Raw genomic sequence first — 26680 nt, 5'->3', positions numbered from 1 at the left:
GGAGTGTGAGAGAGAGAGAGAGTAAGAGAGGGAGGGAGAGAGAGAAAGAGAGGGAGAGAGAGAGAGAGAGAGAGAGAGAGAGAGAGAGAGAAAGAGAGGGAGAGAGAGAGAGAAAGAGAGGGAGGGAGTGAGAGAGAGAAAGAGAGGGAGAGAGAGAGAGAGAAAGAGAAAGAGAGAGAGAGAGAAAGAGAGGGAGAGAGAGAGAAAGAGAGAGAGAGAAAGAGAGGGAGGGAGTGAGAGAGAGGGAGAGAGAGAGAGAAAGAGAGGGAGGGAGGGGGAGAAGCTGAAGACAGAAAGAGAAGAGACAGAGCAAGAGGTAGCAGAGGCATGGAAAACAGCGCACTTTAACGGCGCTGCCTCAGGTCATAGGTAGTCTATGACAATTAATGTTTCAAACAGGGGCGTGTTCACACCTTTGTAGAAGATCAGAAGTCTGGGAGCATCTTCTGCTCTCTGGAGACATGAGAGGAGAACAACCCCTTTGCAGTGATTGATGTGGTGAACCTCTGGAATGCCCTTAACAAATGAGTTGTTCGTCTGCTCTACGTATTCTACCAGCTATCCTCTGTTTACCATGGTCGCAAGAGGTTGCTTAACCGCATCGCTGCGGCGGTTATTTTCGCGCTACGCTGCTTTTTTCTAAAAGCCGCGTTAGATGCCGAGCTCAGCTCGTCATCCGCACACGCCCCCCGTGGCTGATGACGAGCTGAGCTCGTCATCAGCATCGAAGGGGTTAAAAGGTGGATGGCAATATTTGTGCATGTTAAGTCCTCCCACATTTATCGTGGGTTGGTCAAGGCATGCATAACCTAAAAGGCTCCTTCCAGCTTCAACTTTTTGAAGCCAGGGATATTGAGTACAGGTAATATGCAATTTTTTGAATATTTTCCCAGCACTAATTCCCCACTGGAGGAACCATGCGTTTAAAGGTTGGAGCTCTTCAGATCAAAATTAGGTGACAGGGTTTTTTTCGCAGTTTTACACAGTGTGAACTTGACCCGAGGGCACTGGAGGAGTGCTTTACAAGAGCACATAGATCATGTTACACAATATCAGATTCATTTTTTCTAGGTACTTGGAGATTAAGTCATCTGCTCAGAATCACTGCATGTTTAGCCACCGCCGAAACTTCAACGTGGATCCTCCGTTCCAAAGCAGGCAGACCTGGGTATTAGGCCAGGAGGACAAAGATCCTCTCCAAAATTGGAGGAACATATGGATTTTGAATGAGCAGGTTGTAGCCTAGTCTTCCTAGGTATCCTAAACATGTCAGGTATACAAATCATACACAAAGTAGAGCATCAGTAATACTCTAGAATAAAACGAGGAAATAATTTCTTAGTTTGAGTGAAAATTAGAATATACCATAGGAATGAAAGGGATTAGTCTAAAGACTAAGTATATCTCTGTCAAAGAAACTATAATAAAGAGTTTTCCTGGCTAAATATAATTTTGTGATGCAAAACTGGATTCACACCAGTGAGGGAACACGTTCACTTCCCTTCTTCCTTTTGGTATTTGTGGGAACTGCTAGTCATAAAGACCTCATCAATCCTTGGGTTATGAGGTAGAGACAAATAGGAAAACTTGCTTTTGTAGAAGCATATGTTATTATGATGGACTGAGGTCATCATGTCGACTTATTCGATCTTAGTTTTTTAAACTTATTAACATTTTGATTTATGTGGGTGTTGTGGGATGGCTGAAGAACAGATGGAATTGCTTCACTAAAATGAGAGGGTGTTTATGAAGTGCATTCACGCCAGAAGGTTACAAGTGGAGTAACTCACGGGTAGGATTTGGTGTAGGGATAACAGTATATCTAAAGGTGAAACACTCAACAAATTTGGAGAATGTTGGTCTGTACTCCAGATCAGAAACATTGGTGAATTTCCATTTCGGTCAGAAAGGAAGCATACAAACCAAAGAATACTTTATCCCACTAGTGCTTCACTTATTCCACTTCAGTGCCAAGCAAGGCAGAATCACACTCCACACCAACCCCCAATTGACTGAGACAACTGTCCTCTAGAAGGATTAAGTTAAACGTCAATTGAAATGTAAGACTACAAATAGTTTATTGGACGTGGGTGGGACAGTCTTCAGAAGAACATTACTTATCATCTTTTTCTGATGACTCTTGCATGTGTAGCATTTATTGAAAGAAGTAGAAATGTATAAATATTGTTGGCAGAACAGCCCTCATGTTGTACCGTCATGCAATTCTAGAATATTTTGACTACCTCTAGTAAAATCAAGGACATCCGCAGAAGTATACCTGACTGGCCCACTGGGATTAGGTTTTGTGAGATGATGCTCCTCGTCTGTTCAAGCATCAAGTGAGAGTTTTTAAATTGGCCATGGTAATACAGCCAATAATCTTGTGTGACACTATATTTGTGTTAATCTTTCATGTGGGAGAATTTTCAGAACATCCCTCTTGCCCACCTCTAACTTTAATAATGGTATTCTATCTACAAGTGATAAGGGTGACAACATTGTTCCAGGATTTGTCCACCTGGCCATATTGACTAATTGTCCCTTGTATGCAGATCAGGATAATACAGTTTATGAAGTATTTTCCTGTCTAACACAGGGTTGAGAGGTCACAGTGACGATGGCCCTGCCTTTCTTTTGGCACTGCCTCTAATTTTTCCTTCCCCAGGACTGCTATATGCAGAACTAATGGCAGGATAGAACATCTGAACAAGCTGTGGGCACTTGTCCTAAAATATCTATTTGAATCCTTTTATTTATGATTGTTTGAGTGAAATGATGAATTGTGAGTGTACAGTCGTCTAAAATAAAAACAAAAAGAAGAGAAAATAGGTGAATATGGTATCAAATGGAATTCAGTAAATGTGAGGTCCTTCAACCAGGAATCATGAAGCAAAATATAAATTAAGAGTTAATAGCAAATTGTTGGATTGTAGGAAGTTATACTTATTAGGTACGGGAAATAACATGATAACTAAAAACCACGTAGAATACCTTTAAAGAAAAAAGCTCATCAACACCAGATGTGGGTGTTTGGAATGACCAATACGACCAATAAGCCTTCTAGAACCACCAGACAAGTATTTAGAGACAATAAGGTTTAGGTCTAGTGGGTAGACGAGCCTCTAATAAAGTGAAACAGACTTGCTGAGAAGTAGATTTGAAAATTCACAGTCAAGGTTAGCCCCTTACCTTCATAAAAATATCAACATTGGGCATGAGCATAAAAAACATCAGAAATCCCAATTGCATAAGCATTTTTCAAAAACTTGCAGAGATTTCTAAAAATCCCCAGTTCCCATCAAAGAAAGCAAAGATGTTTGTGGTACCGTTTAGAAAGTGCCGCAAGTCTCACAGAAGCCAAACATGGCACGCACATTGATACTGAGCAGCAATTCTAAATTAGGCACTAGTCCTGGGCCCTCATTATGAGCGTACTCTTAATTCTGATGGGGCTGGTAACAGCACTCACCAGGCCCATCAGAATTATGGGATCTACTTACACACAAGGAATCTCTCAACTTTTACCCAAAGATCTTCAGGTGAAAGTCCACCCTAAAATGAAGAATTACTGGGTGGAATTGAACTCTAAATGATAGATTACAGATTTTCAAGAGGTCCAATTCATAATAGGTCTGGTTTTTCCCACTGCTGGAATCACCAGCACCACCAGTTTTGGTAAAATTGTCAGTGGGGAAAATTCAGTCTATTTACTAATGACAAATAACAGGTGCAGAGCAAAATGGGTGCTTTTATAAGACACTTGGCTTCTATTTTGAGTTGAGTGAAAATCCTTGCTAATATAGATTCTAATGTTTTGATTCATTATCTTGGTGGCCAAGGATACTTATTTGGTGTTACTTTATGACACGCATGGAGGAATTTCATAATCTATATTATAAAACTATCAGTATTGTTATGATTATATGTATGTTATCTTTCTGAGACCTGAGCTTGTAAAATCAGTGTAACCGCTGTCTAAATCTGTCACAGCCCTATATCTGAAGTTGATGCTTCTCCTTAAGAGCAAGTGAGATCTCTCTAACTTAAGAGACAGTTCTGCCATTACTAGCGATTGTGAAATAGGGGTACCTAAAACACCTATTTACAAGAGAGACTATTGGAAAAGGAAAAGAAGTAAGAGGTATCTTGTCTGCAAGTTTTGAAAAATAACAGCGGCCATTTCTCATTGCATACCATTCTTATTTGAAAAGCCAGTAGAAGGTATACATTTATTTCAGTACTCTTCGTAAAATATATTGTTAGATGCACCATTTGAAAGCATTCCTTACATAATTTCAAGGGGAAAAGAACAAAAGGAAAAAATAGAGTGAATAAGGGAGGCGTCACAAGATTGATAGAGAGTTCGAGATTAATTAAAAAGGTAAATAGCGGAAGATGCAGCGAGGCAGATAAAATGGATAATGAGAATAACTAAAAGTGATGGTGATCTACATTAAGAGACAAGGAGACATGGTAAGTTAGAAGTTACAGGCACCGCTGGCAAGCTGTCAGTAAAAAGTAAATATTCTGAAAGTGTCAAGCGGTACCAAAGGAAGGAGCAGCAGAGCACGTTAATCCCAATGTTTCAGCACTATTTCAGCACCATGCCACAAGCAAACTAATTTAATCACACCAACAAATTCCTGGGAGGTTCCACTATCATCATCAAATCAGAGCTGAAATGTGATTTAATAAGTCTTGTAATTGTTCTGTCTCCAACAGACTTGCCAGTGGATCATCTTAACCTGTCAATACTGATTATGGTTGTTTATGGTCTTAAGAAGTGTAATTGGTAAATTGCAAACCCTCATGGCACTCGGTGATATATTGTTCCTATTACATTGTGTGAACCGCAGATCCGTTGAGTGTGGTGCAGCATCCAGCAGGATCATGTTCATGAAACTGACTTTAAACATGTCCTTTGATATGCCAGGCTGGAACCAGCAATTGGAAACCACGTTCGGTGACACACTCACAAAGCCTCCTGTTCTGTACACTGAAGAGCAGATCCTAGTAATGCATTGCCATTTCGTGACTCATTCAAAGTGCAACGTGACCATTTTTAATTAACCTCAATGAGCTGAGACCGCAGCCGTAATAAACATTATAATACCAACCCATACTTTGCTGATAATTCCAGTCTCATTTTCACACCAAGTGATCATAGGAAGCAAGTCCAAGCAGCACCGGAAGGGCTTTGAAAAAGGAGATTCTCAGACACATGCATAGAAATGTGCTCTCCAGACCTGGCTATCTATCCACCAGACTTCATGTTACACCATCTCCCACAATGGCTCTCTTCCAGAGATGGCAAACCAATCTGAAAGTTAGTAAATTAGCTTGTCCTATAATTTTTTTCAATTTATCAAGCCAAACACATGACAAATAAACAGATTTTCAAGATCTTAGCCAATTTATTGATTTCTTTCTCATAGGAGTGACTTTTTGCTCAATGACTGGCGTGTGATAGTTTTATTTATTCAGCCTTGTCTTTCGAGGTGACATCTTATACAGATGGTAAAAGGGAGTTTCATAGTTAAAGACTTGAATCACTAGTGGTTTGTTTATGGTGAAATGCATTTACTTTTGTCTTATTCCACCATCTTAAGCAACAGTTTCAGCTGAGATGGAATCTGACAGTCATGGGTCATGAGTCTTCAACTATGATTGGTTTGTGGCCCTCAAAAGATGGGGTGCTAGAATTAGAAGGGTTTATTTTGCTGTCACGAGCTGGTTAAAATCAGGTCAACTTTGGATGGAAATAGCCAAACAGACTTGTTGGTGCCCATTTGGTGGGCTGTCCAAAACACCCTCTTTTCAGCTGCCCTACTTCATTCAGATTCCAGGTAAATACCATTTTCAGCTATCGGACAACGCCCATGTTGATGGGACCGTCTAGGAGGGTCCCTGCTATTTCCTGTAATCTCTCCCACACAATTCCCACTGGCATCTCTTCAGTACACAACTGCCACAGCAATCCTATGTTTTTTTCACCAGCATAAAAAGGCTGCAAATAAAAGCCAAAGACACTGAGAGTCAACTCCCATCATGTGGGAGATTTTAGTTATGCTTATTTTTACCCTGTATTTGGACCCCACTGGGAGGGGAGGCTGTTTTTATAAACAATATATGTTACGCTAAACCAGTCTCCGCTGTATTTTATCTCAAAATGGCTCCTAACGCAGAGGTGAGAGCCAGTTTAGGGAGAAAAATATGGTCTGACACAGATGGAACTTCTCATTCTTCCACTGAGGATGTGGAGGTCCTGCCTCCAGTTCGCCAGCTGTTCTGGAGCTTTAACTGATGCCCTGAGGCCAATGACTGACCAGCCAAGAAGTGCTTGGCTTCTCTGTCTCACTTACAATTTTCTCCAGCTGTCCTGGAGCCCGCTAAACTTTAAATGATGCTCTGAGATCAATGACTGACCAGCCAATAAGTGCTTGGCTTCTTGGTCTCACTTACATTTTTCTGTCTCTGCACACGGATAAGCATATTTCATTTTCTCGACCCTGGTCGTGACGTAGACGTTTTTGGCAGACAATTCACAAAGCCAAGGAAGAAATATGGCTGACGACCTATTTTCAGTGCACGAAATGATGTATCGGAAAAACAGTAAATTATTTATTTGGATTCACAGAAAATTCTCCAAGGGGTGTGCATGGGTGGAGAGATTGTGTTCGTCCAGTGTTTCTTTCTGAAGGGAAGCGTAAAATGTTTCTGGTGGTAGGTGGATGAAACAGCGGAAAATGAGGAACAATGCTGCATGGTTTAGTCATAACTGTCCTATGTATTAAATAGTTACTTATATTTTTCTGTTTATTATTTTGTAAAATAGTTGGTCGTGTTAAGTACTGTAATAGCTTTGCCTATTTTTATTAACTATGTAATATCAATAAATACATTTTAAAACAGCATTGACAGAAATGCCCAGCACATTATAAATCTTAAGGTAGAATAGCACAGGTGGGAACATTTTCTCACGACCCTGTGGAAGGGCAAAAAGATCAGTGATGTTCGGCTCTCCAAGAAAACATCATTTTGCCACTACAGCACTATACATCCACTAGCAAAAATTGAGTTTTTATATTTATTCTTTGTTGTTTTGCCCGACTTTTTAGTGGAAATGTGTCCCCCATCTTATTGGCGTGATGACCCTGAGTTGACAGTGACATTAAGAAAACACCCGATGGACTCCCCATGCAACTGCTCTACGCACAGGATTTGCCTACCTTCACAAAAATGGTCGAGTTGCATTCCTGCAGGGCTTCCATTAAACTGATGACATGAAGACACACCATTTCCACCATCTGCAAAAAAGAATGCGTTGGCAATGTTCAGTTAAGGCTGGATACATGAGCTACTGAAGATAAAACGTAAGCTAGTCGATATATACACAAATGTAGATTGTCTGCATTATGACTGCTACATCACAAAGAGGCTATGAGAAGTAAAACATGCTTTGTGACTATAAGCTAAAAGGACTTGATGGACACCAGGGGCAGGGGCCGGTGGGTGGGGGCAGGGGGGATATTTCACAGGGATGCATTACCACTCTAAATAAATGTAGACTGTCCCGGGGGCTGGGGGTTGTGAGTAAAAAGAACACCAACATGTTGCATCTGGAATGCTGGAATGATATTTTGCAATAAACGAGATTTTATATTTATCCTACACACCACAGAGCCCCTTACCAGACATTTACTAGGGTTCTCACCTTATAACCAAAGCAGATAAGAATACTCCCATTCTAATCTAGGAAGAATTCTACGTGCCACTATTGAGCCGACTGCTGTCCAACCAAAGTCAAGCAGCTCGCATGGTTCTTCTTCTCCTCTTTTAGAAATATTATGATGGCTGTCCGTTCAGTATCTTTTATAATGTGCTCCACATTGCCCACAGATTTTTCTATGAAAAATTGCTCCCTCTGCGGCAAAACCCTTGACTAAATTTTGTCCGACTAGATCACATTCTTCAGTTAAGTCACTACTTCTGACTTTATGAGGTTTCTTAGGTCTCACTTACGGGGTCACATGTCTTCAGTTCTTGCTCCCTCTCTGTTGAACACTTTGCTGCTAGATCTAAAACTGAGCAATACCAAAGGGGATGATGGACGGAGTGTTGAACAATGCAAGCACTCACTCCCAGTCAACTGATCTGGGTTTAATTCACCATCATTCTTTAGCTCACTCCGCCACCCCAGTTCAGACATGGCCATATGCAAATCAGTCTGACCCTGCGCCTCATTGGAACAGTCCAGCCCGAACTGCCAAGCCATGTCTTCCCTGGACTGGAAACAAGCATCCTGGGACCGGTTTCTGGCTAATCAGCTGTCATCAGCCAGGCTAGCTTGAATCCAGTGGTAAAGTGAGCAAGGGACCCACGTCTGGGCATACCCTGCCTTAGGGCGAACAAAGCAATACTCAGTTATAACACCAAGAGGCCCTCTTGGGTGAGGGTTAGCGCACCTGATCATGTTGCTAATACTATTATAAGAAATGGAAACAGTGGCCAAGCTAATTTTGTCTGAGAAATGTCCATATTTAGCTTCAATGATTTCTTCTGAAATTGTCACAAAAGTATCCACATTGGTATCTCATATGCTCCTAAACACTGTTATGATTTTGTTCAAACATTATGGAATTTTTCAGAAGGTTGTACGTGTTTTTCGGATAAACAAGAATGCTCTTGTTTTCTGTATGTGGAAAATGCGTGGTAGGTTGAGCTAAATTGTCTGTTTTGGGTTTCATCAGGTTGATAATTGAGCAGCAGGCTTGGCTTGTTAAAAACACAGATGAGCACAACAGTTGGTTTAAAGACACACCTTAGCAGAAGTGCCCTGAGTAAGGCTCCACCAGTGAGTCTGAATCTTTGATTGTCATACGCTTTCCTTTCATGTGTGATCTTCCTTCTATGCTGTGTCAATAAAAATCTATCAAAAATACACTCTGTGTGCAATACCATGGTTGGAATTAGTGTTTCATGATGGTATCTCCTAAGCAAAATCCAGTTACCATGAGGTTTTGTCCCCGAAATGGGAAATAACCTAGGTAGCCTAGATATGCTGGTTACTTTTCCGCAAACTTATGCGGATAATCACAACAAATTTGGCAAATCTTTTCTGAGAAGAGGGTAAATCTGAGCATGATCCATTTGGGATCAGGACCCTGGGTTTGTTGGGTGTTGAGGGGCAGGTCCTTGGGTGCCTCGAGAGCACGGCATGTTCCCACTATGATAATACGGGTTGGGTGAAGGCTAGACTCAGCCTCCACTAGCCACCCCAGAATGGACGTCCCTTCAGATTTACCATGTGCAGACCACCCTTTTAAAACCGGACTCGAGTTTACCACATGGTCATTTGAGTGTGGCAACACTGACCCACCTGTGACCTGAGGGAGCAATATCGCCACTGGGGTAGCACTCCTCCAATTCATAATGGGGGTCCTAGTGAGGGACCTTTGTGGCTCTGTTCCAAAATGAAACACGTGTTTTCAGGCATTTTTATATGTATTAAAAACATCATATACTTAAAGCTTTATCATCAGAGGTTGCAGACAAGTCACAGTTAGTTTTGTTGAAAAGAATACTCTTCGGATTGCATTGCATCCCAGTACTTTAGTGAATTTAAGGTGTGGATTTGGTAATGGGGAGAAGTGCTGCATTGAGTTCTAGAAGGGGTAGGTGACATGAATACTTTGCCTGTGAAATTAAGCCTAGAGGTACAGGTTTACGGTGCCATAATATCCAGCATCAGATATATCTGCCCAAGATAGACCAGTATCTAGGCTGCAGGGACTTTTTTCAGCTTTAACTTAGGGCTGCTGCTAGTCATGAGAAGCAGTCTCCACTCAACAGCCTATTTCCTGCTGCTGCCAGAAGTCTTCTGTGGAACTTGTGGAACAGGGAATGGTAAGCATGCGTCTAGAGAGGGAGTTGGAAATCCAGAGAGATGGCTCGCAGCCGGCAAGTGGCACACTCGTAGACCTGAGTGGCAGGAACATTCCTTCAGCCACCGAGGGGATCTTTCTTAGCCTCATTCTTTCCCTAAACGTAACCAGTTTTTTTTTTTATCTGCAAAAGATTCTTTAATTTAAACAAAAATACGATTAACACAACCCCAGTACTGTAAACGTAGAAACGTGGCTAGGTTACACCTTGCGCAAAACCAATATTTAGGTAGAAAATGATATTCTTCTCTTTATTGTCTTATTTTCCGTTGTCCTTATTATAAACGTAGACGTATAATACATGAATTCATAGTGGATAAGTTGGTGTAGATGACATCACCAAATGTAGCCAATAGCTGACACCTGTTTCGTCTCGGGGGAAAATCACCTGATGACTTCCAGAGGGCAAGCGCAAATCTCTGTAGATAAATTCCCAACATTACAGGTAGAACCTGGGTGTGGGCCCATTTAATATGGGTCTAATAAGAATATTTACAGTACATATCCTTCAGTAATCTGACAAGTTTTATCAAATAGATATCTCGATCGGACATAAAATCGTGTCCGGATTATTATATGTAGGGTACATTCAAAAGGAGGAGAGTACTCCCGCCATCATCATGGGTTCACCCATCAATGCAAGGACTTTTTATTCAGCTTTAACTTAGGGCTGCTGTTAGTCATGAGCAGCAGTCTCCACTGAACAGCCTATTTCCTGCTGCTGCCAGAAGTCTGCTGTGGAACTTGTGGAACAGGGAATGGTAAGCATGCGTCGAAAGAGGGAATTGGAAATTCAGAGAGGTGGCTAGCAGGCGGCAAGTGGCACACTCGTAGACCTGAGTGGCAGGAACATTCCTTCAGCCACAGAGGGCATCTTTCTTAGCCTCATTCTTTCCCTAAACGTAACCAGATGTTTTTTAATCTGCAAAAGATTCTTTAATTTAAAAAAAATATGATTAACACAACCCCAGTACTACTGGCAGTCCACCAGTGTACATAGAACATCCTCAGGCAGGAGAAAGGGAGGTTTTGACAACATGCAATTCAAGAAGTGCAGCAGTTAACCTGTTGTGATGGCAGTTTCTTGTGAGATGGAATAAGAGGTGAGATCGGGCAAGATGAAACAAAGAACACATTTACTGCCACACAAACAGGCAATGGTCACGCAACACTACAAACAAGAGAACAGATCCATAATAAAAAGTTGTTATCAGTCAAAGACAGTCAAACAAGATTTAGCAAAGCCAGTAGCTAAGACTTTAATGAACTAATGCATGCAAGCTGCATTCGTGCATGTCTGTCTTTTCATGTGTTGCCACATTAAAGCTACACCATTTGGCTTGCCAATGCTTGTTTTAATACAAGTAGCTAGACTGTGTGCTCTATGCATATGTCTGTGTGTAAACATATATTTGTGGATGCATGTTTAACTTGTGAATAGTTCCTGTTTAAAACATTTTAAAAAGCTTGCTGGAAACCATCAAAAAACAGAAAAAAACTACTTTCAACATACATTGCATATAAGAGATTAAAAATTGAATGTGAAATGATTCAGTATACTTTTCAGATGTAAAATAGTACCTTATGCATTATTGACCAAGCATTCATTAGGAAGCCAACAGCATGCAGTGAGAGGGAAATATTCCTCTGGATGCAGTCAACGCCCTTTTGTACATATATTTTAAAGCATTTGACACAATACGTCTAACAGACAGCAATGTTGTCAAAACAGACCTAAAAGCCACCCAAATTAAATTATGTATGCTTGAAAAACTATCATCTCACAATGTCCTTCAGGGACAAGGCCTGTGGGGCACAGTCTTGTAAATTCAAGCGGTAATATTTATTTTTGTTTTGCGATTTTCAGTAGCGAGAACCCCTTATCGCACTGGGTTTCAAAATAATTCTAGACAGGTTACCTAATAAATGCAATGTACAAGATGGAATCGAGACAGCCCATGACTTAAATGGAGGGAATGCAATTGCTTAGGTACAATAGCTTCTTCATCGTTCCTTGTTCAGATAATAAGACAATGTGAATATTGTATTGAGTGAATCCAAAATCAATCATGAATCACATCCATGTGGGTTGTCCCCAAAATCCCATGGGGGTTGAGGTAGGGGGGGTTGGAGCGACAAGAAATACATTTCTGTTCATTGCTTGGAATGGAAGATTTTGGCTTTTCAAAGGGAACGGAAAAGCTAATATTTCAATAATTTATTTTGTTTATTCATTTACACCTTCATGAAATTAAAACTGTTTATTCGCATTCATGTCTCACAAAAGAGAAGTACCTCTCATATTCTGGATAATGCCATGATATTCCAGACACAGTATCACCTCTGTTCCCCAGAGTGATTTCACAGTGCCTGATTCATATCCACAGGCAAGCTCTGGGAGGATCACTCCGAGGTTTGTATTCTGTATGTGGAAATGTAATAGGAATGTACATTTGGACATTCAACTTTCTAATTTCCTTCTTTACAAAGAGTAACATTTGCCCATGAAGAGATCCCTTCATCTACATCCCTATTAAATATGAGGGCGTGCACTCTTCATTCTCACCGGGGAAAGCGGAATCAAAAGTAAATGTGCAAATCTTTCCAGTGAGGGAAACTGCTGGCATGTCAGAATATCGTATAAACAGGGGCAGCTCCTCCACTAGAGCAGAGGAGTGCGAGAAAGACAAAACATAAAATGGTAATAACTTTTAGGTATTACCATTTTATGTTTCTTTGCGCATTGTGGGCTGGCGGGTGGGCGGAGCTGCACTGCTCCCCGAGGAGGGCAGGTCAGGAGTGGTTTGTCCACTCCTAAGTGCCCAAAGATTGCTTGGTTGGCCCTCTCGGGCTGCCCAAACCAGTCATGCGCACTATGCCCTTCTCCCTGCAGGCTGCATTGAAGCCTGCATGGGGAACATGCCATCCCCTACAGCCCCTGGCTGGGCAGCATCATGACCAATCACAACACTCCACTAGCGCATTGTGATTGGCTTAAGAGAGGGGGCCTGCCTGCCTGCTTCCTGTTCATGTTGGAGGCAAGAGAGCAGGAGCAGTAAAGACACGGGACCCAGGGTCGCGGAAATGTAGGTTTAAATTTCTTTTTTTATTATTGACCCCCCCTTCCTGCGCGAACTCCCCTCACTGTGCGACCCTGCGCCTGCCCCCCGACCCACAAGCCATGCTGGCCACTTCTGTGTATAAAGAAGTATCACCTGCCATTGTGTCCTAAAACCCGTTTACAAAAATATTGTCCCGTTTGGTGTCGTTTTTTACATTTATTGACTCCAGTGGGGGAAATCTACCTGCAAGTTTTATTGAAAACAGAATATTTTATGAGCTTCTTCTTGTTCACCAACTTTATGGGTAGGGATAATCCATGCCCACAAATTTGCCACACCTAGTTCTAAATTTGCAACTGAGGACATTGGATTATACTTGTGAAATTTTCAATTCACAAATACCCTTTGCATCAGTGACATTCCACCAATCTGTGAATCAGGACTGAGGACTGACTGTCATTACTGCATTTCGTTGAGTACCTAAATTGAACTTGGGTATATAAAATAATGAGACAAATCAGCTCCACAATCTTTATGCTCTGTACTAAGAAGTCAAATTATGTCATCACTCTGGGTTACCAATACAAGTACCAATACAGGAAAAAAAGCATGACCATGCATAGTATCGGGCTAAAGTTCGTTATGACACATGGACACCGTTGCTATAAATAATTACGAATTGCACTTGCTTTATGGTAGAAGTTGCACAGCGACTACTAATCTTCATTAAAGAATGTCAGGCAATTATAATTTTAAATGTAGCTAACTATCCACCATGGAAACTTCCTTGTATAACTGATGATACTGCTGGACATCAAAGAGCACATCCGCAGTTTGCATAGAGCGTAATGGTCAGCATGTGCAAACAGGCTATTAAGGTGCACAGTAACTGGTGCTCGTTACCTGGTCTTCTGCTAACTGTGAAAAGTGTATTCTGCAGCGGGAAAGGCATTCTGAGGGTTGCATTTACTACCAAGAGTGCCTTGATTAGCCAAATATTTTGCTGTATTTGAAGGTTGATACCGAAGTGAGACATTGGCCCCCAGCAGGATTCACGACTCTGAAGAAGCGATGCTTGACAGACCAGCAGCACCAGACCAGCAGCTCAGAGACTGTACGCAGGTGCTGGAGCAGTTTTCTGGCTTGTTTTCTTTGACTCCAGGCATCACTGAGAGGTGTGTGCACCACATTGACACTGGTGACAGCCTACCTGTCAAACATAAGCTGTACAGGTTGTCTGACCATGTCAGAGCGAGCATTAAAGCTGAGGTAGCTAAAATGCTGGAATAGGGAGTAATTGAACCATCTGAAAGGCCATGTGCCAGTTGAGTGGTGCTGGTGTCGAAATCTAATCCCCAAGGAGTTAAGGTTCTGCATGGACGATAGAGGACTGAATGCAGTCACAAAGACTGACGCTCACCCTATACCTAAGTTGATGAGCTCATCGACAGTTAGGGGTGGCTAAGTATCTGAGTGCTTTTGATTTGATTCCAGGTTACTGGCAGATTGCCCTCAATGATGGAGCAAAGGAGAGGTTAGCATTCTCCACACCTGAGGGACATTATCAGTTCAAGGTAATGCCTTTTCGCTTAACAAATCCACCTGCCACCTTCAAAAGGTTGGTGAACAGGATCTTGTCTGGGTTGGAACAGTTCAGTGCAGTTTATATGGACGATATAGCTGTATATAGTTCTACATGGGAGGATCACTTAAGCCACCTAAGGGAAGTGCTTAAGGGCGTGCAGCAGGCAGGCCTGACTATTAAGGCAAGTGAGTGCCAAATAGGGCAGACTTCCGTGGTGTTCCTGGGTCACCAGGTAGGTGGTGACCATGTACAGCCTCTCCAAGTCAAAATTCAAACTATTTTGAATTGGATAGCTCATGTTACCCAGACTCAAGTCAGGGCATTTCTTTGACTGACAGGGTTTTGTAGAAGGTGTGTTTAAAGTTATGGGTCCTACAGCGCGATCCTCTGGAGCAGAGGATTGCCCTGTAGGAATCATTATTGCTCATTGTAACACTCAGGAGGATTTACCCACCTGCACCACTGACCTTCTCTCACTGTTATTACATCTGGGATACCTCAGAGTGCGCTTGTCTACTTTACTTTCATCACTTTAAATTTATGGGACCATTGTGGGGCTCCTAACAGAAATCACTTCTAAGAGGAGGTCCAAAAAGGTGGATTGGACCCCAGAGTGTCAGAAGGCTTTTGTGCTTTTGACACTCTGAAAGCTGCTATGTGTTCTGCACCAGTGTTGCTGGCCCCTGACTACAAAAGGAATTTGTGATTCAGACATAAGCTTCAGAGCAAGGGATTGGGGCAGTCTTGTCATAGCTAAATGAGGAGGACCTTGATCATCCAGTTACCTTTATTATCAGGAGACTTCTTCCCAGAGAACAGAGGTGGAGTGCCTTAGAGAAAGAGGATTTTACTGTGGTATGGTCCCTAAAAAAGTTGAGACCATATTTGTTTGGGACTCACTTTCTTGTTCAGATTGACTACAGGCCTCTAAGCTGGCTCGTGCAGATGAGGTGGGAGAATACCACGCTATTAAGGTAGTCTATTTACCTACAGGGAATGGACTTTACAGTGGAACACAGACCTAGGGCTGCCTAGGCAAATGTGGATTGCTTTCCAAGTTTTTCAAGTTAGCTTATGCGATCTGCCAGGATGTAGGTTAGTAGCCCATCACCTCTCAATTGGGGGGGCTATGTTGCAAAACCATCCTCTGCCCTGGACACCCCCCGAATTTTGGTGACTGGTACTAGTGGTAACTGACTCTGACTGACCCTGGGCTCTGCCTAACCAGGTCCAGGCCCAGGGCCAGTGCTATGCTGAAAACACACATAGAATACAGTGAAAACACCTACATACACTAGGGTGCACTATGGGTTATGGTACCCCTGTGATTTGCATGACCTCCCCTAAAAGACCTAATTACACAATAGGGTGGGGATTGAAACTACCTTTAAAACCCTAGAATAGAACAGCAGAGGGGAGTCTAGAGGTCAGCAGCCTTTTCTATACTTCATGTGTGCACTGCTGGAGTTAGAGGTCAGTGTAAAAGCAGCGCTTTGTTGCAGGACTGCTTTTAAAATGCAAATTGTGCCCAAAAACATAACTTTGGTGTTTGGGGCACGTAAAATGGATAAACCACAATGTTTGGTCATGGTAGGTACCCCCAGGGTCTCCCCTAGGGGTCCCAGGAGTGGGAGGTCATGTACTTATAAGGAGAATCCTTATATAACGTTTTTTATATGCCCTGGGGTTAGTGAAATTGCACATTTTACTCTCCACATTGTAGTAAAGTGCTACTCCAAATCGTCCTTTGTGCTAGGAGCACTGTGAAATGAGGATCTGCAATATTTTTACACATTCAGAACTCCTAAACTATTTCCTAGTTGTTCCAGGGGTGGGGGTCCTGTAGCTATAAACAGAGTCCTTATAAAGTCTGTTTTATAGGCACTGGTTTTCAAGAAATTGCCCAGTTCATTTTTCCATTGCAGATCCCCAGCCCATAGGTTAACATTGGAAGAGGCTATTAGTTAATAGCTGGAGAACGAAAAGCCACAACACTAGGATTAAGGGACTCAGTAGAATGGTAATGATAAATCCAACAATATGGTATTGTGGAATTTGTTCTAAAATGTAGAGACAAGAAGTTATAAGACTTTCTTATATCAAAGCCAAAATTCAGCCCTCTAGTGCTCTGCCTTGATTGGTCAGAGATAAGTGGCTAATCCTGGCTGCTTTAAAGAGGTGATAAATGATCCCTTGGGGTTAGGAAGCTTTTATGGGAGGAGAGGTTGCTGGACATAGGAATGCCAACGCCAGGGGAGGGGTAGTAAATAATGCTCCTAGAGGGAAGGAAGAGACAAGCTAGAGAAACCAGTTTTCATTTCCACCTCTCCCCTCTGCCCGCCAGCCAGATGGGTGGATTAGGGAGGAATTCCCAGATGTAAGGGGAGTAGACCTATGCAGATGAAACCATCCTGCAGGCTGGTTTAATTAGTTTTGTTCCCTCTCCTGAAAATTCTGACATTGAATATTGGAGAAATAGTGCTTTCTGGGATATCATTGTGCCACACTTTGGAGGAAGTGGTCATGCCCTGGAGTGTTGCCCTGCACCTCATTGGGCAGGAAGGCCCTCCTGTGTGACCCCATAGAACACTGAATAAGTATTTGAGAGAAGTGCAGTGCCTCTCAGATCTGTTGCTCAAAACCTAAGAGAGCAAGAAGAGCCCACACTGAAGTGTTTGATGTGCATTTACCAGACCCTGAACTGTGAAGACTGTGCCTCTTGCACTACTGTATCTACAGCCCTGTTGATCAAACCTGCTACAAAAGGACTAAAGAGTGGACTCCCTGAAAGCTACAGGTTAATAGAGCTCACCTGGACCATCACCACAAAGAATCCTCAGCCTGGAGAACTTCCAGTAGATTTGTAAAGGGTTTTGTCAAAGTGGATTGTGTGAACGTCCCAAACTTTCAAGGACCATCTTGGACATCCCAGACCCTTGGATTGTGTTTTGGACACTTTGGACCCGCAATATTGAACTTCAGGAAGGAGTTCCTCACAGAATAAGGCCGTCTGAAGGAGGTTGCATGACATCTGGTGAGAAATACCCCGGAAAAGTTTCTAAGTGTGACTTTGTCCCTGTCAAAGGCAACCAAAGGTCCATAATTGGCACTGTTGGTTTCTAAACACTAGAAAGTGTCTAATCTTTAAAAATTCACATCTCTGGTTCCTACAGTGGATTTTTTTGTTTTGTTGTCATTTTAAAGATAAAAATATTTCTTAATCGGTGTTGGATTTTTATTATTTGTTGTGTCTTTATTATTACTGAATTGGTGTTTTTAAATGCTTTCCATATCTGTCTTTGAAGTTAAGCATGCCTGTTCGCAGCCAAGCTACCAAGGGTTGAGCTTGGGAATACTTTTCTAAGACCTATTCTGAGCCCTACATTGTGTTAGTGGTAGTATTGCCAGTGGTAAATGCATATCTGTGGCTACTAATTATCCACTTTCCAACACCATCAAAATGTATTTCACGTCACATACCGTAAGCTTATTTAATGAAAAACAATTTGCAAGTTTCAATCCTCCCTGAACTGTATACATTACGCAGGGGGCAATCTAGATTTCACTAGGTACATTTTCTTCCAGTGTAGCTTCACAGACAATAAAACCTATAAATCCTGCTGAAAGATAAAAATGTAGAATGTAATCACCCTTGTCCTTCATCTATGCCCCAGCATGGAGAAGATCGTGATTTAAAAAAAAAAACACCAATGGTAAATCTCAAATGATACAACACAAATACAATATGGAGCAAACATCATCATTACACATGCACCTAGTCATGAGCTTGCCTAATTTCTATTTTTCTTTTCAAAAAGGGAAAAGGTTGTTCATTAAGTAGGAAGCAAGTCATGACAGCTCTGCAAATTCTGAGGAACTCACCACCTTGTTATGTGCCATGAGCTGAAGAATGCTGGGGGTCACTCGGCTCCAGAACTCCAGCGCTGTAAGGATCGCAGTGAAGCTGAACTCATTCTGATTCTGGACAGAGGGCGCAACAGCAGCCTGCTCACAGTATACCGTCCACAGCTGGGCAAAGATGAATGCGTGGAACAAGGAGCACATGTGCAGTACAGATGTCTGGATTGGGAAACAAATGAGATGTGGCTTCAATTCAACACAAAAATCATGTTCATATATGTGGATACATATCAATGGTTACTTGCCAATAGCATTTCTTTACCACCATAGCTGTTTGCCACTGTGGGTCGACAGATTAGCAATGTCTGTAGAGTCTGAGCAATGAGGTATGCTGTGGTATGCATGGAAGCCAACTTCAAAGGTTATGGTACAAGAATATTACAGTCAGAAATCTATCTGACATAAATATTGCATAATTATTTAACACCAATCTTGATTTATTAACAGAATATCTACATCCAATGGGGTAATATGTTTTATAACTGATATTTAGGATCTGATATTTATGTCAGAGGATCTTTCTGTAGTTGATATTCTATCATCCAGCCAACACCACTGTGTTCCAAAGCTTTGGTTGTCTCAATGTGTTATCTGTGTGAGTGCACTGTTTTTCCTCCACATCCCCACTTCTAAGTGTTCTATGCACTTTGTGTGTTGAAAATTGGACACACCGGAACTGCATTCTCTGAAATATTTTGACATACTAGCTTTTTTTTTAAATCTCTTGCCATTGTGGTCATGTATTTTTCAGAGACACTGCTGGAGCAAACTATTATTCTGGATTGCTGGCCTGGTCTATTTTCCTTAATGGAACACACAAGAAACTTATCATGAATCAGGAGAAGGACAGAGATGGAGTTTATTATAGGAACATCTGATCTTTTCTGAATAATTAGCTAACACTATTTGTGTTAGGTCCAGCAAAGGATTAAGTAGTTTAGAGTTAAAATATTGGAGACAAAACACAATAAAAATCCCACTCCAATTTAGAAAATAGAGACTAGTTTAATGAACACAATGACACCAAAATGACAACATTCAATAAGGGGAACCAGGGGAATTTTTTAAGTTTTAAATAAAAATAGGAGCAACAAGTATTAACCAGCAACAGTGGTCATCTAGTTGTACTTGACTGGGACCTAGATCTGGCTTAAGGCCAATCACGATGGAGAGCAAGGCAGATAAAGAAACTAGGTTCAACTGGGTCACAAGTTAAACCATCTTACTTAGTCTCTGAAATGGAAGTCAAAAATTGGGTAAAAGCAGCAGGCTGCGGCCATAAATGGCTCCACAAGGTCAGATAGCTGTTGGGTGAGGTCCAGATGAAGCCTTCGACTTTGGTGGGAAAGCTCAGAGTGTGATAAATTCAAATTTCAAGCCCAAGGACGGTCCCTTGCTGGCTGAATAGTTTTGGTGCCTTCGTCTGGTGAAGATTTCTACATTTGGACTTAGTCACTTTATTGGAGCTCGGATTCCTCAAGAAGGGTAAGGCTATAAATTGTAGATGAACACTGCTCTACAAGGCTGGATGGGTACCTTCTTTGAAATGGATTTGGAGTTGCAGAAAAGTTCCAAGCGGAGGCAACTTGAATCTTTGCCCTAGCATTAACCCACCATTGCTGGATTGCGTTGGAAGGTTTGTCTTGATCCTCCAGAGGTATTTGGAGTCAAAAGGTTTTTAAGTCCTAGGTTTTTCAGAATGTTAGGAGGAGTGCTTTGCCATAGTCAAGGGTCCCAGGACCTCAGGAATGGCAGTTGGGCATCACAATCTAGTGAAGTCCAGGGCAGGCCCAGTTGGAACAGATGACCCCAGCTGGGCTCTTCAGGAAAAGGGGCTTCCTATAGCTTGTTGTTTTCCTGTAGCTTAACTGAAGGTCAGCTAACTGGCCCTTGGACCTGCTGTTGGAACTGTGAGATCTGAAAAGCTGGGCCTGCTCCCACTTGTACCTCAAATAAATAAGTGGACTTCTTTATTCGAGGTACAACTGGGAGGTACAAGTGGGAGCAGGCCCAGCTTTTCAGATCTCACAGTCCCAAGAGCAGGTCCAGTCCTTTTCCTGTCTTCCACAGGTCCAGTTGTGTTCTGAAGAAATTGCTACATTTATGCCTGGCATTAGCCTGTGGATGGGGGTGAGTTCTTGGCCCTCCCTCCCTAACCAATAGGGCAACAGTTCCCAGGAGTAACACTGCCCACATTTGCAGCCGTTCGTGTGTGCCCTTCTGCAAACAATCTAAAATTGACCCCCTGTACCAAATCCAGGATGGTGAAAGCCTTCTCCCCCTGTATATGGCCTGTGTGCCCACCTCGAACATGTGTGACGAGGGAAATAATTACCCCCTCTCAGTGGGTACTTTAAAACAGTTCTGGGGCAGCTCCTCTCCCAATGGGATAGGTGTATGTCTGAAATGGGGAACAAAGAAGGACCCTTCCCAAGTGTCAGCTAATATTTGCCTGGGACAGGATAGGTTCTTTGAAGTTAATAAAGGTCCAAGCACAGTCCTGAAAGTAATCCTGACAAAGGAACAGAACACCTCCCCGACACTCAAGGCATTTGTTCTACTCCAGGAGCAGTTTTCACAACTTATCAAGAGTGCTATTCAGGTCACAGTTGGAGCACATGCAAATGGGTCTGCAGAGGCTTTAGGCACGGAAAAGGTAACTTCCTAAAAGTAAAATTTCCAAAATATATATTAAATTTCTGACTGTACAAGTGAATTGGGCTTGTACTATATATTTCAAATTACCCAAGAGTTAAATTTGTTGGTATTAATATAATATTGTATCCCAGTGCTTTCCTATGGACATCCAACTCTGTCACAGTGAACATAGCTTTTCGGGGCTTTTTTATTGTAACGTTTTGTTTAAAATTAAACCTTTACTTGTTCTGCTTTTATACATCATGCACCCAGCCTTACGAGCAGTACGCCTACTTAGGGGTGACCTTGATATTTAAAAAGAAGATTCATGCATTAGTCCAAAGGAGTTATTTTCACAGTTTGAATTAGCAGTTTTTTAAAGTTGCACAGCCTAGCTACAGTGGTAGGGTTGCAGTCATATTTGCACTGGCACTGTAGCTGTTGCACAATATGTGCTGCAGTCCACTAATGGCACTTAACTTACAGGCCCAAGTGTACTTTGTACCATATACTAGGGACTTAGAGATATGCTAAAATTGCCAATTAGGAGTAAAGACAATTTCAACATTTTTAGGGGTCAGACCACATGCATTAGGGCGCTATGCTCTAATGCCTACTTTCTTTGTGACAAAGTTTGTAAAATATATATATTTCTTTCAGTCATGCAGTTAATACATGATTGCATGAGTGGAAAAAAGAAGAAACACCAGCTGGTGTATCTTTTCCATAAAAAGTTGTTAATTAAATTTAAAAGAATGTAAATATATATATATATATATATATATATATATATATATATATATATATATATATATATATATATACACACACACACACACACACACACACACACATATATATATGTATATGTATGTATGTATATATATACATGTATATGGGGGGTGAGTGATCAAGGCGACTGAGTTCGCCGAAATGCGTCTTATCTGTCAGCACATGCAGTTCACTTGAAAATAAGTCAAAATAAATTACCTGCAACTTTAAACCAGAGAAGTGTCTCTTTCTCCGTTCATGCTACACTGCAGTTGGGAGTTTAAAGTGATTATATATATATATATATATGAGTGTCCAGCACTAAACTGACCGTGACCAAGGCAGCGGACGCTGCCGAAACGCGTCGGTTGTTTTTTGTTTGAACCCCCCCATGGATTTGTAAAGCAAAAATAAACATCTCACAAATGAATTAAGCGACTGATAGTCCGTTCCTTTCTGCGACTCCACGTCCCCGGGATCGGGGAAACCCTGTTGAAATTGTCAGCGGCTGGCTCTGCCGCAGGAGAAACGCGATCGGGAAAAGCAGCGCCTTACGAGGGAAAGGCGAGCCAAGCGGAGGATATATATATATATATATATATATATATATATATATATATATATATATATATATATATATATATATATATATATATATATATATATATATATATATATATATATATATATATATATATATATATTCAAAATCAGTCCGCTGGTCTCCCTGCCACTTTTGTCAGTGGCGGGCTCAAGCGAGGTAGTGATCCTCTATTAAACTGAAAAAGATGCCTTTCATATGTTCAAAAAGCAGTCTTGAGCCCAACTCCATATGCGGGAGTTATTTTATTTACAAAATAGCACACAAATGCCCAACGCATTTCGGTGAAGCCGCACCCGGGCCAAGGTTATGTTATGTTATGTTATGTTATGTTATGTTATGTTATGTTAAAATGTGTTTATATAGCGCTCGGCTACTCTAAAAGAGTGTCCCGGCGCTTTCCACATAAAGCTACAGTGTATAACAACATAACAAGAAAAACAAAAGCCCAAGAGAAAACAAAGAAGAAAAACCACCTAAACAGAAAGATTAAAAAGCCAAGTCTTCAAATTCCTTCTGATTCGAAGCAGATTGGGAGTGCTGCGAAGTTCCAGTGGAAGCGAGTTCCACAGCTGGGAGGCCTTGAGGCTGAAGGAGCGCCCCCCAATCCGGGCCTTCCTCACGCGTGGAACCACAGCCGTGAAAAGGGATTCCGAACGCAATGAGCGGGCAGGGCGATAGAAAGCCAATCTCTTCTGTAGATATCCTGCGCCTGAGCCAAACAGAGCTTTATGCACCAGCGTCAAAGATTTGAACATAATCCGCTTACAGATCGGGAGCCAATGCAGCGTCCGCAGAAGACCAGATGCCCTTGCGCGTCTATGCAGACCAAAGATTGCGCGCGCTGCCGAGTTCTGTGTCACCTGCAGACGCTGGACCAAGTACTCTGGAAGACCCAGGAAAAGAGCATTGGCATAGTCTAGCCTGGATCCGATAAGCGCCTGCACCGTAATCCGTCTATGCTCCGCAGAAAGAAGTGGAAGAAACTTGCGGAGCATTTTCAGAACGCCGAAACAGGTGCCAGCCAGGCCAAGAACATGTGATCTGAGAGAAAGCTTGTTGTCAAGCTTAACGCCAAGATTTTTGGCCACCAAGGAAGATTGTGCCGGAGGACACATGGCGGCCGGCCACCACTGCCGCCACTCGGGATCGGTGACACAGCCGAAGAATAACACCTCCGACTTACTGGAGTTGGCCTTTAGACTGTTCCGCTGGAACCAGCCAAAGACCATATCCAGACAGTCCCGAATTCTCTCCCCATCAAATGGCTGGTCTTTAGCACATGTGAAAAGGAGTTGCGTGTCGTCGGCATAGGACACGATCTGGGCTCCATAAGCCTCCACCGCTGCCGCCAAGGGGGACATAAAGATGTTGAACAATGTCGGGCTCAACACAGATCCCTGTGGAACCCCAACTCCCAATGGCGGCATCTCGGCGGAGCTCTGGGAAACCCAGACCGTCTGGCGGCGGCCCTCCAGAAAAGATGAAAACCATCTACAAATTTTCGTTCAGAACTGTATTGCTCTGTAATCTTGAATTTCCATTCCTAATAATATGTGGATGTTAGAGAGTCCTTGGTGTCTGTGCAATCTCAGCACAATGGAAGATAGGCAGGCAGCTTAGGTGGGGGGAATGCTGTCCCAAGTTGTCTTAACGCTGGTGATGGAGCCACTGGCATACTTGATACATAGTGAGGGGCTCGACTGGGGCATACAACCGGAGCATACAACTGCTTCATTAGTTGCACACCATATCACTTTACACAGACGATGGCTTCTTACCGTAGACAGGCTCAGGGATATCTCAGAACTATGTATTAACCTAGATAAATCAATGCTTTTCCTGCTGAAGCTGAGAATATACTCAGCTGACTGAGAAGAAGCAGGTAATGGGATTAGATGGGACTGTTAACGTTTAAATATATGTTAATACAACTGTATCACAGAGATGAGGAACCTAGGGATGGAAACTTAAGGAAGGCGATTGCATTGATCAAGCAGTCACTAGCTTTCTGAAAAAACGTCCCCTTTCTCGCATGGGAATGATTGTGATTGCGAAAATGATAATCATACCCAGGTTTTTATATTATTTTGATGCATTAACCATCATAGTCATGAATAAAGTGTTAAAAGAGCTTCATGGCCTACTTAGTGAATTAGTATGGATTTGGAAAGAAAGACGGAGAAGAGTAGCAATAAGTACCGTTAAGTGCTCATCCGACCCAGGAGGTTTGGGAGCCCCAAATAATGAGAGTTAATTTTATTGCAATTTAACTGCAATGGCTGATGCACTGGATAGGTCTCAACTCAGGCTAAGACAAAATCGGGATAGGGGCAACCCTGAGAGGACACACCTGGTTGAAGTGTTGTTAGGAGAAGTCACAATAAATCACAACCAAGGGCATTGTGGATGGTGATTGTCTACTACGTGTGACAATACTTAAAACAAGCAGCTTACCCCATGATGGATTGACCAGACACATCTCCCTCTGGATTCTTGATAGATTCACAGAAATAGCAAGGAAACATGATAAACACCCATGGCAAAAGTCTGTCATAGACAAAATAAGGGATCCATATATACAAATGGACTATTGTGTATGTTAGAGAAACTAAAATATATAGATGTTGAGTTGGAGCAGGCAAATATCAGATAAGGTGACACGGGGGCAGGATGATACTAATCCACCTAGAGCAGACTTACAACAACACATTAACATATGGTGCAATCAGACACGCAGTGACCACACTCCACAACATCAAAGCCCCTGCGTTTTTTAAGAATCACCACTGCACAAAGGAAAAATCGGAGAAAGCATTATGTCAAGAAGGTAACAAGAAGCCCATATTTCACATTCATATTCACCCAATTTGTTTACTTACAATAAACTTACTGTTCTCCAACTAGAGTAGGAAAAAATATAGCCGGGCACAATTGACAACTGCCCTAGATGCTGACAAGCAGATTTCATCCAAAGGGTATGGGAGTGTCCCCAAGTTCAAATATACTAGGGGAAGTGACAACAATAATTTTCAGAGATGATGGAGAAGACTGACATGTTAATTAGGAAAAGTGCACAGGCCGAAATGTATTAAGCAATAGTACAGGTTTATATACTTGGTGCTAGTTATAGCTAAGAGAAACCGAACCATGAATTGGCAGGCAAGCAGGCCCCTGAATGTAAAACAATAACTATTTGATGCTAATATGATCCTTGAGAGTGATGTCACTAATAAATGAATAAATTGTACAATAAGGAAAATGCACAAAAATATATACCAATATGTACTTTTGGGTCGTTTTTGGGTCGTTTTTTGAAGTAGGTCTTGATTGTGTAGGCTGGAATAACATGAGAAAATGTATAAAGGAAAATGCCGGTTTAGAGCACTTCATGTATATACGCATGGAATGTACCAGCCATCCACCTCTTTCAAAGGAATCATCTTTTATTACAGAAAGGAAAGAGTACAGATGAGTCTGAGTGGGTGTTTGGGATGTTTTTTCTAAGCATGGGCGAATTTTGCGGATTCGCGATCCGCAAATTTGCGATCCGCAAAATTCGCGAATTTGTGCGAATTTGCGGATTTTTTTATTTTTGCGTGTTTGCCGGGCGCTTTGCGTGTTCGCAGGGCGCTTTGCGTGTTCGCGGGTTTTTTGTGCGAGAACGCGATGCGCCCTCTGGTTCATTCATGCCACCCTCTCGTTTTTTGTGCCCTTCTGCCCTCTGTACCACTCGTTTTTGTGCCATTCTGCCCTCTGCCCCACTCGTTGTTGTGCCCTTCTGCCCCTTGCCCCACTCGTTGTTGTGCCCTTCTGCCCTCTGCCCCACTCGTTGTTGTGCCATTCTGCCCTCTGCCCCACTCGTTGTTGTGCCATTCTGCCCTCTGCCCCACTCGTTGTTGTGCCCTTCTGCCCTCTGCCCCACTCGTTGTTGTGCCCTTTCTGCCCTCTGCCCCACTCGTTGTTGTGCCCTTCTGCCCTCTGCCACACTTGTTGTTGTGCTCTTCTGCCCTCTGCCCCACTCCTGTTTTATTTTAGAATGGTGCCGGCAAGCTGCCAGCGCCATTCTAAAATAGTTACTAAGTTAGCTACTTCAGGAAGCACTAATAGATAAAATAAAGCAGCTGCTCGAGTTGAAGCTCGAATTTAGTTAAACTCG

General features: G+C 42.2%; 1 protein-coding gene across 1 annotated transcript in view; it reads right to left on the bottom strand.

The window, feature by feature from the left end:
* Positions 1 to 26680, bottom strand: part of UNC79 (unc-79 subunit of NALCN channel complex) — a 644685-nt gene that overhangs the window by 13408 nt on the left and 604597 nt on the right. Inside the window, exons 49-50 of the mRNA XM_086937713.1 lie at positions 18474 to 18671; positions 7230 to 7307 (exon numbers count right to left, since the gene is read on the bottom strand). Of these exons, the coding sequence (XP_086793839.1) occupies positions 7230 to 7307; positions 18474 to 18671 (276 nt within the window). The remainder of the gene's footprint in view (positions 1 to 7229; positions 7308 to 18473; positions 18672 to 26680) is intronic.

Source organism: Lissotriton vulgaris, chromosome 9 (assembly GCF_964263255.1).
Source record: "Lissotriton vulgaris chromosome 9, aLisVul1.2, whole genome shotgun sequence".
NCBI classification, from domain to species: domain Eukaryota; kingdom Metazoa; phylum Chordata; class Amphibia; order Caudata; family Salamandridae; genus Lissotriton; species Lissotriton vulgaris.
Note: the sequence above shows the minus strand (reverse complement) of the source record. Positions and strands in the feature narration are given on the sequence as shown.